The sequence below is a fragment of the Pelophylax lessonae genome (assembly GCF_965119305.1).
Source record: "Pelophylax lessonae genome assembly, chromosome: 6".
Taxonomy (NCBI): domain Eukaryota; kingdom Metazoa; phylum Chordata; class Amphibia; order Anura; family Ranidae; genus Pelophylax; species Pelophylax lessonae.
The window spans coordinates 42,805,664-42,823,715 of NC_138773.1; the positions used below are offsets into that span (position 1 = coordinate 42,805,664).

Genomic DNA, 18,052 nt, shown 5'->3' on the forward strand with positions numbered 1-18,052 from the left:
TGCTACAGAAAGTGTGAGACAATGGCATAACTGTTGTAGAAGGTGGTAGGAGTTGGGAACCCAGGTGCAGAGTTATCACCATTGGAGGCCCTGAGAGGTATAAAAGCAGGTGGACGATTATTTTTGTTTAGCTAATGTTGTATGGTATGGTATGGTGTGTGTGTAACAGTTCTCTTAAATCTTTTCAGCCATGCTTAAAGCGTCATCACATCAAAGGCAAATCCCTGGAGCTTTTAAATGCTACCAAAAATCAGGTAAAGTGGAAATGCGTATTAGTAGTAATTCCTATTTTAAAGCAGCTGGTTTCCTGGACAGACTGGTCTACCCTTCTTTGTCAAAACCAAACTTGGCCTTCACAAAACTCAATGCCACTTATTTCTGAGGTAGCCAAGATGGGCCTGAAGATTGAGCAGATTGGAAGCGCAGACTTGACGTATGGAAATCTGGAAATGGCATGGACAATTTCCATCCTATGAGGCCATCAGTGTCGGCACACTTGGAACAACGAAGCCACCGGCGGTGTTCCAGTTATGTCATAACCCAATCCTTGCCTATCTGAACCTAGACTCCGTTTTGACACATTGACCTTATAGTCCTAAGTGATCCTAAAAGCAGCATAAAATGTCCTCGGCAAGATCTTTCAGGTGTCTTGGGAGGCGGGAGGGGCACCACCAGAAGACACTTGATGGACAATGGTCGTCAGTCTGAAATGACTTATTTCCTTCATTGTATAGGCAGATCATGTCATGTTTGGACCTATCCATATCAGGAGTCTTGATTCACAGCATTTGAGTGGCAATGGGCAGGCGGAGAAGATGAGACTGTAGCTTAGAGATGAATGCTTTAGGGATGGAGAGGAACCTGTGAAATGTCCTTTAACCCATTCTTCTGTAGGTGTAGATGTAGGCCTTGCAGTTAGGGCAGGTGTGGGTTACATCTTTCAGATCGTTGATCATACAAGGAATAAGACAGCAGCCCAGGTCACATCTGAAGAAAAAATGTAAAAAAAGTTAAATCTGATCTATAGCTTTCCACAGTTGTACAGACTCCACTCCTATATTGAAATTACTTACTCTGATTTCACTGCGAGCTTCTCACAATGTGCAATAGCAGCTGCAGCAAGTCAGATAGAGCCAGAAGACATCCAGCATCATCTAGTACTTTCCTCCCCAAACTGACTGTCCCTGCTTGGCCCCTTTCATTCAATGGATTTTAGTTATTGCAATCATAGAGGCTCAGCAACACATGGGCATTACCTAGAGCAGTCTGCATTCAAATACAACCTGCCTGGAAACATATATATATATATATATGGTAAAAAGGCGCTGGTAACCCTGGATGTTAAATAAATTCTCTTAATCAATTTATGAGAAATATATTGAGATGTATAAAACCTAGCTCTTTTATCTGGTATGATAAATCTTTGTATAAATAAATACAACAAAGGTCGAATTCATATACAAACTCATATATGTGTGTCACTAGCACTTTATAAATATTAGTGACTGTGTTTACAATTTTCAGACATCTACTTGTATTTATATAATTTATCACTTAATTTTTATCACACAGCACATTCATGTGCCACCAGCACTTTTACTATTTTATATGAGTTTGTATATGAAATCGACCTTTGTTGTATTTATTTATACAAAGATTTATCATACCAGATAAAAGAGCTAGGTTTTATACATCTCAATATATTTATCATAAATTGATTAAGAGAATAGTATTTAATTTATTTAACATCCAGGGTTACCAGCGCCATTTTACTATTTTTTAATATCCAGATATTGTATTTCACAATTAAAAGGGCAGCAGTTTTTAGCATTTTTTAAACCTATAAAAGCCAGGTGCCTTCACATTACTTTTATTGATATATCTATATATATATATATATATATATATATATATATATATATATATATATATATATATAGATTACATACACACACACATACACAGTATACGGTCGGCAAGTGGTTAAGTGTCAGTATTTTGAGCAAGTGTGATGAACAAAGCCTAATAGCAGCAAGCTAGAATTCTGTGAAGATGGCACCTTATTTACTCTGCCACCTTGTGTAAGGCCAAGGTTACTGCAGGTTATGGAAAATCTTTAAAGTGCACCTCCACCTTTGGGTTTTAGATCACTGCAGTAAAAAATACTTTACTTTTCACCAATATTATGGCTTCCTCATTTTGCCCTTTTTACTTCATTCTGTTGTATTTTGCCAATTCCTTCAAAGCTGGACTCCAGAAAAACATCTAAATACATTGTAAAGCGCTGAGCAAACTGTTGGCGACTTGGCGCTGTATAAATCCTGGATAATAATAATAATAATAAATACACAAATAAAAAAGGTTTTATCTGGCAGAGGATTTGTGTTTTTGGTTATCCAGCCCTGAGATTTACACAGTTCTATTACACAGCCCAACCCTGTCTGGCTTAGCAGGAGGCCCGATTTCTCTCTGCTGCAGTTTAAGCGGAGTTCCACCCAAAAGTGGAACTTCCGCTTTAATTAGTCCTAACCCCCTGACATGCCACATTTGACATGTCATTTTTTTTTTGGGGGGGGGAGCGGGTACCTAGTTTTGACAAGTACCCACACCCACTTCCGCTCTGAGCGCCGCGGCTCCCTGAGCGGAAGTTCTTCTCTCCCCCTCCCTCCCTGCAATCTTCTGGGACATGTCAGAGGTCCCAGAAGATTGCCGGCCAATCAAGATGCGCAGCGCAACTCGTGCATGCGCAGTGCGTACCCGGCTGTGAAGCCGCAAACTGTCACAGCCGGGTGCCCACACCAGTGATGCCAGCGCCGCCGAGACCAGAGGGAGTGGATCGAGACTTCGGGCGGCCGCATCGTTGGACAGGTGAGTGTGTGTTTATTAAAAGTCAGCTGGTACACTTTTTGTAGCTGCTGACTTTTAACAAACACAGAAAAGGCTGGAACTCCGCTTTAAGTAAGACTTACAGCTACGGTCCCACCCCCAGCCTAACCAGCACAAAGAGAAGAAGACTGGCCAAGTCCTTCTGCTCTCTCCACTTTTCGGTCATAAACAGTCATTTTAGTTTGCTCAAATAGTATGGCATTTCTTGACACCCCCTCCCATTACCCTCACTAACATCAGCGTTGCATGTCATACATAGTGATGGTGTCGTCTCTCTATGGTCATCTATGCTTGGCCATTCAAAATGCAGCCTCCAGCCATGTGTTTTGTGAATGGATGAGTGTAGATGGAGGAGACAAAATACCAGCACTAGTGTCTTTCATACATGCAATGCTGATATCACACGTGGGGGCGAAGCTAGCGGGAGCTCTACTATACCAGCAAAAAAAATAAAAAAAATGAATATTAGGCTGGTTGGCCACAGTGTGGCATTGCAGGAGAATAACAGAAAGACAGGAGACAGAGCAATGCCAATGGAAGTGTCAGAACAATGACCACCATGGGATTATTTTAATCACTTCAGCTCCGGAAGATTTTACCCCCTTCATGACCAAGCCAGTTTTTTGCTACTGCGCTGCACTACTTTAACTAGTAATTGCACGGTCATGCAATGCTGTACCCAAATTAAATTTATATAATCTTTTTCACACAAATATCATTTTCTTTTGGTGGTATATGAGCACCACTGGGTCTTTTTTTTGCAATACAAGCGAAAAAAAGCAGACAAATTTAGAAAAATATTTTTTACTTTCTGCTATAAAACATATCCAATAGAAAAAATACAATTTCTTAATAAATTTTGGTAAAAATGTATTCTGCTACAGGTCTTTGATAAAAAAAAGTGTATATTGCTTGGTTTGCGTGAAAATTATAGCGAGTTATAGCGCCTACAAACTATTGTATATATACTGGAATTTTTTAATTTTATTATACTACTGATGGTGATCAGCGACTTATAGTGGGACTGAGATAGTATCAGATTTCCCGCCGCAGTAACTGCCACTGACAATAATACAGTGATCAGTGCCAATACTATTGTAATGTACCAATGACACTGGGCTGAGAGGAGGTTAACATCTGGGGTCGATCAAGGGGTTAAATGTATGTCTTAGGCTCCGTTCACATCTAGGCGTTTTGGGGCGTTTTTGGGGCGTTTTTCTGCTCTAGGATCAGCTCTCAAAACGCCCAACAAGACAAATCCTATTCATTTCAATGGCCCCTGTTCACATCTGAGCGTTTTGAAGCTGTATACAAACCGCCCAACGCTCAAAAAAGTACATGAGCTTCTTTTTGGGCAGATTACAGGCGTTTTCCATTGATCTCTATTCAATCTAAAAACGCCTGCACAAAAATCGCGGTAAAAATCGCGGTAAAATTGCGGTAAAAAACGCCGCAAAAAACGCTGTAAAATCGCGGTAAAAAACGCGCGAAAAACGCTACGCTCAGGTGTGAATGTAGCCTAAGTGTGTGCTGTTTGTACTAACAGATCTCCCAAGCTTTGCAGTGATGAGAAACTGACAGATCGCTCCCTCTGTACAGAGCTCTGTGCTGTTACTGTACACACCTGATCAGCAGGTCCCAGCTGTTAATCATTGGTTGGGACTTGGTGTCAGGCTGTGTACAATCCCAGCGGGTGCTGGGCAAGATGCGTCCTAAACTCGGAAGTAGGCAGCGACGTACAAGTGGTTAAAGCCAAAGTGCTCTAGATTTCCTTTTCCAGGCCGTACCTCAAAGCAGATCCCTTATGCCTGCCCCAGTGTCCTATGGCGTCAGTAGAAGGACTAATGCCCTATAATTGGTTTTAAATTATAAGCTCTTCTGAGCAGGGCTCTCCTAATCCTTTTGTATTTTATTGCATTGTGATTTAATTGGCTCTCTTTTATATTGTAAAATGCTGTGTAAACTGTTGGCGCTATATAAACCCTGTATAATAATTGGTGTCGTGTCGAGTGAAAACTTTTCACTGCCTAGTCTACTCCTGTAGATGGCACATAACCCAATAGTGAAGAAGCATTAGAGCTGCGGCTGTCAATGGACGATAGAGAAAATATTAAAAATTGGTGTCAGAGGAAGAATTTATGCCCCATCGTTGGTGTCAGAGGGAGGAATAGTGTCCCAAGGGCTGGATAAAGGCAAGCAATGGGCCACAGTTTGAGGACCACTGCATTACAGCCTCCCTTTTTAGGCTGCTTACACAATTGTCCTTCCTTCTCTTTCCTGGAGATGGCAGAATGCACCCTGCATTGGATGTGCAGACCTGGAAACCCATGAATGAGCACTACTAGCTTCGTTCCCTACCTATGCACATGCAGTTCAGTCTCTCTTGCAGCTCAGCAGGACAGGTCAGCATAAACCTAATACTATCTACTCACCTCTCTGTTGAGAGAGAGAGAGATGCCGCCACACTTACCCCACAAAGCAGCAGAAGCAGCAGAGCAGGAGATTCATGAGCCCGATCTCGTGGGTGATGTTGGTGGTGATTGGCTGCTGGCAGTGTGGGCACACTGTCTGTACTGGAGAACCCTGGAACATCTCGCCTTGCAGTACAGTCACTGTGGTGGTGGTGGCAGAAGCAGCGCTAGCTCCGGGTGGCATGATGACAGTGGTGGCAGCGTGGGCACTGGGGGAGGGGAACTGGGGTGGAAACTGTCCAGCTGTAGGTGGGTAGTACCCCATAGGTCCATAGGGTCCAGGAGGAGGGTAAAAACCTGGGGAAGACACACAAGGGTCAATTAATCACACATAGCAAAAAGCTTATAGGCTAACTGAAAATACAAGTTCATGAAATGCATTTAATTCCTGACAGGCATCATATAATGATAACGACTACATAAATGCATGATCCAAGGGAAGCAGCCTCTCACTAGCCCACAAAGTGTGTCTATGTCTGTGGTAGTAGGTGCCTTGCCTTGTTATCACTAGGTGTGAAGGTTATCCCCCCATCCTTGAGAACAGCGGCGAGCCACATATTCTTAGCGGCGAGACAATCTTTAGTTAAGACGATGGAAAAGCTCAAAAATCCCGGGCTTGAGGGAGGTCATTGAATCCATACACACCCACTGCACTTTTTTAAGGACTATATGCCTCTAGCATTGGAAAATACTCTGCACATGTGTCAAACACAAGGCCCGCGGGGGCATTTCGTGTGGCCCTCACACCCAGGGAGTTTTTTTTTTTCCAGCCAGATCCCTGCACTCTGTGCATGGCGCACCCCTGAACCCTGCACTCTGTGCATGGCGCACCCCTGAACACTGCACTCTGCATGGCGCACCCCTGAACCCTGCAATCTGTGCATGGCGCACCCCTGAACCCTGCACCTTGTACATAGCTCACCCCTGAACCCTACACTCTGTACATAGCGCACCCCTGAACCCTGCACCTTGTACATAGCTCACCCCTGAACCCTGCACTCTGTACATAGCGCACCTCTGAACCCTGCACTCTGTGCATGGCACACCCCTGAACCCTGCACCTTGTACATAGCTCACCCCTGAACCCTGCACCTTGTATATAGCTCACCCCTGAACCCTGCACCTTGTATATAGCTCACCCCTGAACCCTGCACTCTGTACATAGCGCACCCCTGAACCCTGCACATAACACACTCCTAGTATTTATTGCCCCTTTAAGACCCTCTCACAGGTAGTGTAATTTCGCCACACCCACCCATTGATGCGGTTCGAGGGGGGGGGGTGTGTGGTTGATTTCCTGCACCTATTCTAATAAAAAAAAAAGCCTGGGATACATTTATGTAGTCTTACAAATACGACCAGCCCTTTGAGGACAACGGTAATGCTGATGTGGCCCTATATTACATTGAGTTTGCCATCCCTGCTCTAACACATCTGAATTATAGAAACCATGGCAGAAATGGTTTTCAAGACACTTGAAGTAGAGGATAATTTGTTCACTCTTTTTTTTTTTTTTTTTTTTTTTTTATCAACTGATATGTTAAATTCAGTTTCCTGACTGTGTGAATAAGTGTTTCATATTTCCTTTTCCGAGATCAGATCTTTATGATCTATGTTCTGTTTTAACTATTTATTGCGAACCTTGTAATTTAACGGATGTCACATGTTTTATACTGCGTCTGTTTTAATATTGAAAACTCAATAAAAAAGTATTGAAACTAAAATCACTGCATAATAGCACAGTAGTTCAAATTAAACCCAAGCTATAGGTAATACACCATCAGGATATTTCAAGGACCACAGGGGAGAATATGGATCAGAAAATTGCCTGCCGCTAATGTGGACAAAAGGGAAACCACATAGATCGGTAAAATGGGATCATTACAACCCACATCTCTTTTATTGTAAAGCAGTGTGAAATGAAGCCACACAGTGACTAGTAAAAAGGGAAGATAATCTTTATAATAACAATAGACAAGTCATTATAGCAGAATCAAACTGCAGGCCTCATTCACAACAAGCCAACAAGTTTGCTTGAGATCCGAAACCCTCTCCAGCACCCCCACCATCCCCCATATAGTGGCACCATATTCCCATCCAGGGCTCTCCAGCATTTTAATATATACATATATATAGATATATTTTCTTTTTTACTGTTGGGGAAAAGGAGGTTTTGGGAGATTTTACTGGGTCCTAGAATAAGACTGAGAACCAGTGCTCTAGAAATGGGGTCTCCAAACTTTTTAAACAAAGGGCCAGTTTACTGTCCTTGAGACTTTAGGGGGGTCCGACTGTGGACAGTGCCTGTAGTCAGTAGGAGGAGGAATTGTGCCCCATAATGGGTATTAGTGATAGAAAAATGTATTATTGTTGTGGTCAGTGGGAGGAATAGTGCTCCATCATTGGTATCAGTGGGAGGAATAGTGCCTCGTCATTGGTGTCAGTGGGAGGAATAGTGCCCCATCATTGGTGTCAGTGAAGGAATAGTGCCCCATCATTGGTATCAGTGGGAGGAATAGTGCCCCATCATTGGCGTCAGTGGAAGGAATAGTGCTCCATCATTGGTGTCAGTGGGAGGAATAGTGCTCCATCATTGGTATCAGTGGAAGGAATAGTGCCCCATCATTGGTGTCAGTGGGAGGAATAGTGCCCCATCATTGGTGTCAGTGGGAGGAATAGTGCCCCATCATTGGCGTCAGTGGAAGGAATAGTGCCCCATCATTGGCGTCAGTGGGAGGAATAGTGCCCCATCATTGGTGTCAGTGGGAGGAATAGTGCCCCATCATTGGCGTCAGTGGAAGGAATAGTGCCCCACCATTGGCGTCAGTGGGAGGAATAGTGCCCCATCATTGGTATCAGTCGAATGAATAATGCCGTATTGTTAGTGTCAAAGGGAGGAATAGTGTTCTATAATTGGTGTCAGTGGGAAGAATAGTGCCTCATCATTGGTGTCAGTGGGAGGAATAGTGTCCCATCATTGGTGTCAGTGGGAGGAATAGTGCCCCATCATTGGTATCAGTCGAATGAATAGTGCCGTATTGTTAGTGTCAAAGGGAGGAATAGTGTTCTATCATTGGTGTCAGTGGGAGGAATAGTGCACCTTCATTGATGTCAGTGGGATGAATAGTTCCTCATCGTTGGTGTCAGTGGGAGGAATAGTGCCCCATCAATGGTGTCAGTGGAAGGAATAGTGCCCCATCAATGGTGTCAGTGGAAGGTATAGTGCCCCATCAATGGTGTCAGTGGAAGGAATAGTGCCCCATCGTCTGTATTAGTGAGAGGAATAACACCTTATATCTTTTGGAGAAATTCACAGGGGGTGGTCAAAGGCATGCAAAGGGCCACATCTGGCAAGGGGGCCACAGTTTGGAGACCACTGCTCTAGAGGGCAGAAATTGTATTGTTTTTTTTTGGGGGGGGGGGGGTTTAGTACTGTTGTCTCCCTAGAACAGGAAGAGTGTTACTTGTAGGATCACCAGGTAACAAAAAGTCTGAAAACAAATAAAACTAATGCAGCCACCACTTCAAAGAGCTGGTAAGCTGCACTATATTACATTTTTGTTTTTGGGTTTTAATACACTTTGAAGCCATTGGATATGTATGAAAGCCAGCATTTTCAGGGGTGGCCAGTAATGACAGCCTGCATAACCTCTCAGTACAGATCTCCATCTCAGACTATAGACCTGGGTGTCAATAGCAACTTACTATAATGTGTACAAGGAAGACAGAGGAGAAACAGCAGCGAGGGACGTGGTGCTTACTTCTCTGACTCCAGTTTGTAAGAAGATGGAATTGTTTATTGAAATGAATTCTGCGGTAGAGGGAATCACCCTAAGTGACTCTGCAACGTTTGTATCTGCTGCTTTAATGGACTCGGATGCTTCTCGTTAACAGTAATCCCATTCAGATTAGAGAGTACATTATCTGCCTTGTTTCCCATAATTGAGCTCTTTCTGAACAGAGGATGTGGTACATTACATTTGTTTTTCATGTTTGTCGAGATTGCCAACAGAATCAAAATGTGGAAAGCCACAGCGGTGGAATTTAACGGCCATTAATGTCCAATGGAATGAGATCACAGCTGGCTAAGCAGGTTCTGTGCACCGTACACGGCGATTGAGGTAGATAGGTTGTGTCAGCAGCTCAGTCTTTCAAGTGCGGGCCCAGTCTGTGATGCAATCTCTCTATATAGGGTCTCAGTCAGCTTCATTTCCAGTGTGGCCCCAGTCTGGGGTGCAATCTATCTCTATAGGGCTCCAATCAGCTTAATTTCCAGTATGGCCCCAGTCTGGGGTGCATTCTCTATATATAGGTCTCCAGTCAGCTTCATTTCCAGTGTGGCCCCGGTCTAGGGTGCATTCTCTCCATATAGGGCTCCAGTCGGCTTCATTTTCCAGTGTGGTCCCAGTCTGTAGTGCAATCTCTGTATATATGGCTCCATTCAGCTTAAATTCCAGTATGGCCCCAGTCTGGGGTGCAAAATCTCTAAATAGGGCCTCAGTCAGTGTCATTTCCAATATGGCCCCAGTCTATGGTGAAAGCTCTCTTTAAAGGGCTTTGGTCGGCTTCATTTCCAGCGTGGCCCCAGTCTGTGGTGCATTCTCTCCATTTAGGGCTCCAGCCAGCTTAATTTCCAGTGTGGCCCTAGTCTGTGGTGCAATCTCTCTATAAAAGGTCTCAGTTGGCTTCATACCCAGTGTGGCCCCAGTCTGTGGTGCATTCTCTCCATATACAGTGGGTACGGAAAGTATTCAGACCCCCTTACATTTTTCACTCTTTGTTATATTGCAGCCATTTGCTAAAATCATTTAAGTTCATTCTTCTTCCTCATGAATGTACACATAGCACCCCATACTGACAGAAAAACACAGAATTGTTGACATGGTTGCAGATTTATTAAAAAAGAAAAACTGAAATATCACATGGTCCTAAGTATTCAGACCCTTTGCTGTGACACTCATATATTTAACTCAGGTGCTTTCCATTTCGTCTGATCATCCTTGAGATGGTTCTACACCTTCATTTGAGTACAGCTGTGTTTGATTATACTGATTGGACTTGATTAGGAAAGCCACACACCTGTCTATATAAGACCTTCCAGATCACAATGCATGTCAGAGCAAAGGAGGTCAAAGGAACTGCCTGAAGAGCTCAGAGACAGAATTGTGGCAAGGCACAGATCTGGCGAAGGTTACAAAAAGATTTCTGCTGCACTTAAGGTTCCTAAGAGCACAGTGGCCTCCATAATCCTCAAATGAAAGACGTTTGGGACGACCAGAACCCTTCCTAGAGCTGGCCGTCCGGCCAAACTGAGCTATCGGGGGAGAAGAGCCTTGGTGAGAGAGGTAAAGAAGAACCCAAAGATCACTGTGGCTGAGCTCCAGAGATGCAGTCAGGAGATGGGAGAAAGTTGTAGAAAGTCAACCATCGCTGCAGCCCTCCACCAGTCGGGGCCTTATGGCAGAGTGGCCCGACGGAAGCCTCTCCTCAGTGTAAGACACATGAAAGCCCGCATGGAGTTTGCTAAAAAACACCTGAAGGACTCCAAGATGGTGAGAAATAAGATTCTCTGGTCTGATGAGACCAAAATAGAACTTTTTGGCCTTAATTCTAAGCGGTATGTGTGGAGAAAACCAGGCACTGCTCATCACCTGTCCAATACAGTCCCAACAGTGAAGCATGGTGGTGGCAGCATCATGCTGTGGGGGTGTTTTTCAGCTGCAGGGACAGGACGACTGGTTGCAATCGAGGGAAAGATGAATGCGGCCAAGTACAGGGATATCCTGGACAAAAACCTTCTCCAGAGTGCTCTGGACCTCAGACTGGGCCGAAGGTTTACCTTCCAACAAGACAATGACCCTAAGCACACAGCTAAAATAACGAAGGAGTGGCTTCACAACAACTCCGTGACTGTTCTTGAAGGGCCCAGCCAGAACCCTGACTTAAACCCAATTGAGCATCTCTGGAGAGACCTAAAAATGGCTGTCCACCAACGTTTACCATCCAACCTGACAGAACTGGAGAGGATCTGCAAGGAGGAATGGCAGAGGATCCCCAAATCCAGGTGTGAAAGACTTGTTGCATCTTTCCCAAAAAGACTCCTGGCTGTATTAGATCAAAAGGGGGCTTCTACTAAATACTGAGCAAAGGGTCTGAATACTTAGGACCATGTGATATTTCAGTTTTTCTTTTTTAATAAATCTGTAACAATGTCAACAATTCTGTGTTTTTCTGTCAGTATGGGGTGCTATGTGTACATTCATGAGGAAGAAGAATGAACCGAAATGATTTTAGCAAATGGCTGCAATATAACAAAGAGTGAAAAATTTAAGGGGGTCTGAATACTTTCCGTACCCACTGTAGGCCTCAGTCATCTTAATTTCCCTTGTGGCCCCAGTCTGTGGTGCATTCTCTCTATATAGGGCTCCAGTCAGCGTAATTCCCAGTGTAGCCCCAGTCTGTGGTGCAAACTCTCATAATAGGCCCCATTCAGCTTAATTTTCAGTGTAGCCCCAGTCTGGGGTGCATTCTCTCCATATAGGGCTCCAGTCAGCTTAATTTTCAGTGTAGCCCCAGTCTGGGGTGCATTCTCTCCATATAGGGCTCCAGTAAGCCTAATTTCCAGTGTAGCCCCAGTCTATGGTGCAAACTCTCTATATAGGCCTCAGTCAGCTTCATTTCCAATATGGCCCCAGTCTGTGGTGCAATCTATAGGGCTTCGGTCTGCTTAATTTCCAGTGTGGCCTAAGTCTGTCATGCAGTCTCTCTATATAGGGCCTCAGTCAGTCCAATTTCCAGTGTGACCCTAGTCTGTGATACAATTTCTTTAGATGGGGCTTCGGTCAGCTTCATTTCCAGTGTGAACACAGCCTGATGTGCATTCTCTCCATATAGGACAGCAGTCAGCCTAATTTCCAGTGTAGCACCAGTATGTGGTGCAAGCTCTCATTATAGGCTTCAGTCAGCTTCATTTTCAGTGTGGTACCAGTCTGTGGTGCACTCTCTCTATATATGGCTCCAATCAGCTTAATTTTTAGTATGGCCCCAGTCTGGGGTGCAATATCTCTAAGGGTCTAAGCCAGCGTCATCTCCAATATAGCCATAGTCTGTGGTGAAATCTCTCTATATAGGGCTCCAGTTAGCCTAATTTCCAGTGTGGATCCAGTCTGTGCTGCTATCTATACAGGGCCTCAGTCAGGCCTACAGTACTGTGTTCAGGTTTGTATTTTTATTTTTAATTTAATTTTCTCTTTTATGTCTGATTTGTCATTGTTAGACCTGTTGCGCACTCGCTGCCCTCTTCTGGGACATGCAGGGCTCTATAAATATGGTGGCTCCTTATGTTCACTAGAGGCCATTGTCTTTAAATAATGGATAGTTCATCATTGCCTCATTCACAGATGCGGTGTTCCTCCCTGCAGGCACCTGATCGGTTGATCGAGACAGTCCACGTGACGCAATTCCGGTCACGGCGATTGTGGTTCACGTGTCAGCCGCGGTGGGTTCTGACTCCTGGTAGCATGCTGCCTGGAATGGGATAGAGCTTGCCAACTTGCTGTTTATGTGGGGAAAAGCATTACACTGGATCAGCAATTAAAATCTTGTTAGCACTGATTTGAAGTAATTGTTACTGGGTATCCCCACTTCCTCTACTTGTCCTGTTACTGATCTATCTATGGAGGGGAGCCCCTTGGTGCACTGGGTGGCAGAGCATGTGACAACATCCAGCTTTTATTTATACGTCAACATCTTTAATTATTTTTTTTACATTTTGGTTTTGAGATTTGAGAATTATCTCAAAATAGTTTTAATGTTTATTGCGTGCTGGTGATAAGCGGTTTATCTTATCTTAATGTGTATGATCTAGCATCATAGCGATTCACCTGCGGGGTGCTGTCCCCCAGCCCCTCCCCCATTCCTTAATTGATTTTATTGGGTGTGGTCATTATTATATCTATATTTAAAGAGGTTGTAAACTTAAATCTTTTACGTGTACCTATAGGTAAGCCTATAAAGGCCAGTTATAGGTGGGGGGCAGGGGCCATTTTGTTTGGCATTTCTGTATATTGGTGAGTGGACACACTGGACGCCTTTGCTGCAATTGTGCTAAGTGCTGGGCATCCAGGTTGCCCCTTTGCATTTAAGGAGGCTTGGGCTACCTCCAGGCCACCTGCCCCTATCTATCAATTAGAGTGCATGAGACTCTCATAAATTTACAGGAGGACTGCAGTTCTTACAGGGTGCCGTGAAGTGGCCTTTCAGCTTACGCATGCGTTTGCAAATGTGTGCTAACTAAACCCCTGTTTTTGACGTATATTGTTGGACAGTTTATTTTGGTTGTTAAGCAGACTTCGATTTTTTTCTGGCTTTGTTTTCATGCGTTGCCCTTCCATGTGCTCCATGCTGTGAAGGCCAGTTATCGGTGGGGGCAGGGGCTATTTTGTTTGTTAAGCCTTCAATAAGGCTTACCTATAGGTACTGTAAATATCTCCTAAATGTGTACCGTTTAGGAGACATTCACTATATATGCAGCCAACGTCATCGGCACATGTGCTCTGAAGAAATGGCCACCTGGGCCATTCCTTCAGAATCCTGTGACCTAAATGGTGGCTCCCCTTATGCATGCGCAGAAGTGACTTCACTGTGGCTCCGGTCATTCACACAGCCAGAGGCTACAGACCCGGAAAGAAGAAGATGACATTGCATCGCTGGAATACTTCACTTTCAGGTAGGTTTCACATATTGCATACTAGCGCATTATGACATTACTTTGCAGGTCTGGAAAAAAAAAAAGGCACCCAGAAGATTATAAACACTTTAAGAGGGCTGATGGTGGGTAGACACTAGCCATAGCTCTAAAAAAAGGGGGCTAGTTCCCCGAAACACGTAAGCTGGCATTTTCATTCATAGACCAGTTGGAGTCGGAAAGCTGACTTTATGATCCTATCCTGTGCTTTGTGTATTTGGCAAGCCCATAGCCCACTTGGCTTATCAGTATTTTATGTTTTTCTTTAATAAAATGCTAAAGAAAATGCCCTCTTTGTGTTTTGAGCAGTGTTGGATTCCCCCGATCTGAGGAGGGCTGCACCGCTATGACCTTCCAGTCTAGGTTGCCTATACTAGACTATACCTAGACTATAGGTAGTCTGAGACCTATAGTTCTTATGACAAATGTCTCCACCATTTCTGAGAGCTATATAGTGTCAAGCTTGCACTTCTCTTCTTTTCATTCCCAGTGTGGCCCCAGTCTGTGGTGCAATTTCTCTATACAGGGCTTCAGGAAACTTAATTTGCACTTGTGCAAATACTTTCCTCTATAACTTCACACCTATGCGCTTTTGTTTTAATGTATTCATTTGCATTTTCCTATGGAACTTTCTCAAATATTTAGCTCAGCATCTAACAAGGTGTGAAAAGAGCCTGTCATTTCCCAAATACAACTAGGCCAAGAGGACATGGCCTGTAATCAGGAGCAGGTATCAGTAACCATGCATTTGAAGCGCACAAAAATGCAAGCATTTTCTTGTGCTCAAATTGATTTCTATGGCCCCCATGATGCACAAAAAAACCCACCTGAACTGTTTTCCGCAATGCATATACGTAAACCAGATCTATTGAAAACAATGGTATGCCATATAACGTGTTTTGAACCAAGATGCAAACATAAAGTACAACTGCAGCCAACATATTTCCATTTACCTTTGTAGAACTCCAAAGTTGTGCTGACTTTGGAGTGCAACTTGGATACGACTTTGGCTTTGACCAGTGATGACGGTCAACTACTGCATTGTATAACATTTAGGTACGACTTTAATGCAACTTGAGGGCCAAAAACTTCCAATTTTAAACTTCAAAAAGTTGCATCAAAGTCAGACCAAAGTAGTGCATGAACTACTTTGAAATCGCTGCAACTTTAAGTCACACATATATGAATGGTAATCAATGGAAAACATGGGGAAAAGACTTGTCATGCGACTTTGATGAACAAAGTTGCATGACAAGTCGCACAAGTGTGAACGGAGCCTAAAAGATTCTTGTCACTTAAACCCAAAAGAGAAACTGGTGCAGGCACAGGATAGGGGGCACCTGGAAATGGGATTTAAATACTTACCTCACCCCTGACTTCAGTACTGCAGAATGTGGTGTCATGATCCTTCTGAAGAGTCCCAGGGAATGCAAAGTATTCCATACATAGTGTGGGGGAATCTTCTCTGGAGATCTGGGATACTCAGCAATCCCCGGGATCATGCCTGAAGGATCACCCTGGTCTAGGCATCACAAGTGGAAGCCGGGGGTAAGAACAGTAAAGTTAATTATTTTCCCCTACATTTTTTTTTTTTTTTTACTGTCATATTTCTATCTTTTTTTGGAAGGAGATTTGAAGTGGACTTTCTTTTTACTGCAAATTCCATTTAGCATGGCACTGGTGATCAGTGGGGTGTTGCAAAAGGGGGTCTCTCAGTGCATGAAAACACCTGTTAAATCTCTACCATGCAGAACGATAACAGCAATCCTAAATAAGCATACCCTCCTGTGCAACAGTCAGTAATTGTGGAGGAAACTGTTAATAACATTATAATGACTGTACATATTGGCCATGTGCTACATAAAACAGAAAACACAGAGAATGAGGCAAAGGAGGACACCAAAAACACCCAAAATCCCAATACGGTGATAAACATCAGTAATAAGTATATAGGAAATGTCAGGAAAATGGCATGCAAGTAAACACCATAACTATTATTGGAGTCCACTGTAATAGACCATAGAGGTGAAAGGGTTAACTGCCTCAGTAGCTGCTCCTCCAAGAGACAAGGGAAATATCTGCAGTATGAACACAAAACAAAAATGTGGGGGCGCCTTCTAAGTGCAGAATGAAAAGACTTTATTTAAAAAAAAAAAAAAAAGACAATTGGCAACTTGCATATATGTGGATAATATTTTAAGTGCCAATCAGGAGGATAGATTTGGAGCCGAGGTCCCATGCCCATGAAGGTGGCCGGAGTAAGGAAGTCCTTAAACCGTCAGCTTTGAGTGATACCACTCTGCAGCCTGGACCAGGATGCGCCGGAGTCACCGTGGAATGCATGGTGGTTGCGGCACGAAAATGACCCGACACTGGAGGAGGGGGCGTGGTAGCGTGTTTGGAGCAGTCAAGCTTCTCTGTCAAACCATAGATGAATGTGTGACTGCAGGGCTCTATAAAGGCACCAATAAGATGGACTACAAAGCCCGGCAAGCACTATAAAGGCACTAAATAATAAAAAGGCATTGTGCGCCAGTATATAACAGGAATACAGAGAATAGAACAGTTTATAATATGTATATATAAATATATATTATATACATACAAAAAAAAAAAAAAAAAAATTGACATATGTTTCTTCAATATAATTTTTTTCTTTCAGAATTTTTGGATTTTCATATACAGGTGCATCTCATAAAATTAGAATATTATTGAAAAGTTAATTTATTTCAGTAATTCAATTCAATAAGTGAAACTCATTTTATATAGATGCGTTACACAGTCATCACAGACTGTGGAACTTCCACACTGGACCTTATGCAACTTGGATTCTGTGCCTCTCCACTCCTCCTCCAGACTCTAGGACCCTGATTTCCAAATAAAATGCAAAATTTTCCAGTGTCAGTGATGATTTGAGGAGCCGTGTCATCTGCTGGTGTTGGTCCTCTGAGTTTTATCAAGTCCAAAGTCAGCGCAGCCCTCTACAAGGAAATTCTAGAGCACTTCATGCTTCCTTCTGCTGACCAGCTTTATGGAGATGCTGATTTCATTTTCCAGCAGGACTTGGCACCGCCCACACTGCCAAAATTACCAATACCTGGTCACATGATCATGGTATCACTCTGCTTGATTGGCCAGCAAACTCGCGCAACCTAAACCCCATAGAGAATCTGTGGGGTATTGTCAAGAGAAAGAGGAGAGACACCAGACCCAACAATGCAGATGAGTTGAAGGTCGCTATCAAAGAACCCTGGGCTTCCATAACATCTCAGCAGTGCCACAGGCTGACCGTCTCCATCATGCCGCATTAATGCAGTAATTAATGCAAAAGAAGCTCCGACCAAGTACTGAGTGCATTCTATACTGTACATGGACAGACTTTTCAGTAAGTTAACATTTCTGTATTAAAAAATCCTTTTTTTTTTTTTTTTTATTGGTCTTATGTAATATTCTAATTTTCAGAGATACTGAGTTTTCACTAGCTGTAAGCCATAATCATCAAAATTAAAAGAAAAATGCTTTAATTATGTCACTCTGTGTGTAACACATCTATATAAAATATATGTTTCACTTTTTGAATTGAACGACTGAAATAAAATACATTTTTGATGATATTCTAATTTTATGAGATGCACCTGTACTTCATGTAAATATCCTCCTATTCTCTGTTATCCCGGTGTCTCCTCCTTTTCTCTGTTATCCTCTGGCTTCCTGCATCTTGAGCTGAATATAGAGGAACCATACCAGGGAAAATCCCTTATTCATTTTTACAATCGTTATTTTTTTAGAATTAGGAAATTTTAAATGAGTGTATAATACCTATTACTGTGTTATAAAGTAGTCTTTTATTATAATTTATTGCCTTTGTAGTCCATTCTACTGGTGCCTATATGGAGACCCATGGTCACTCATTCATCAATGGTTTCAGAGGAGCTTGAACCCTCTGAAA

The 18,052-nt window shown here is 43.1% G+C and overlaps 1 protein-coding gene across 2 annotated transcripts in view; it reads right to left on the reverse strand.

Annotated features, from left to right (window-relative positions):
• Positions 1-230: 230 nt before the first annotated feature.
• CDIP1 (cell death inducing p53 target 1) overlaps positions 231-18,052 on the reverse strand; it is a 39,128-nt gene continuing 21,306 nt past the window's right edge. For both annotated transcript variants that reach the window (XM_082260822.1, XM_082260823.1), the window contains exons 4-5: positions 5,357-5,654; positions 231-987 (exon numbers count right to left, since the gene is read on the reverse strand). In XM_082260822.1, the coding sequence (XP_082116948.1) occupies positions 876-987; positions 5,357-5,654 (410 nt within the window). In that variant the 3' untranslated portion in view covers positions 231-875. The remainder of the gene's footprint in view (positions 988-5,356; positions 5,655-18,052) is intronic.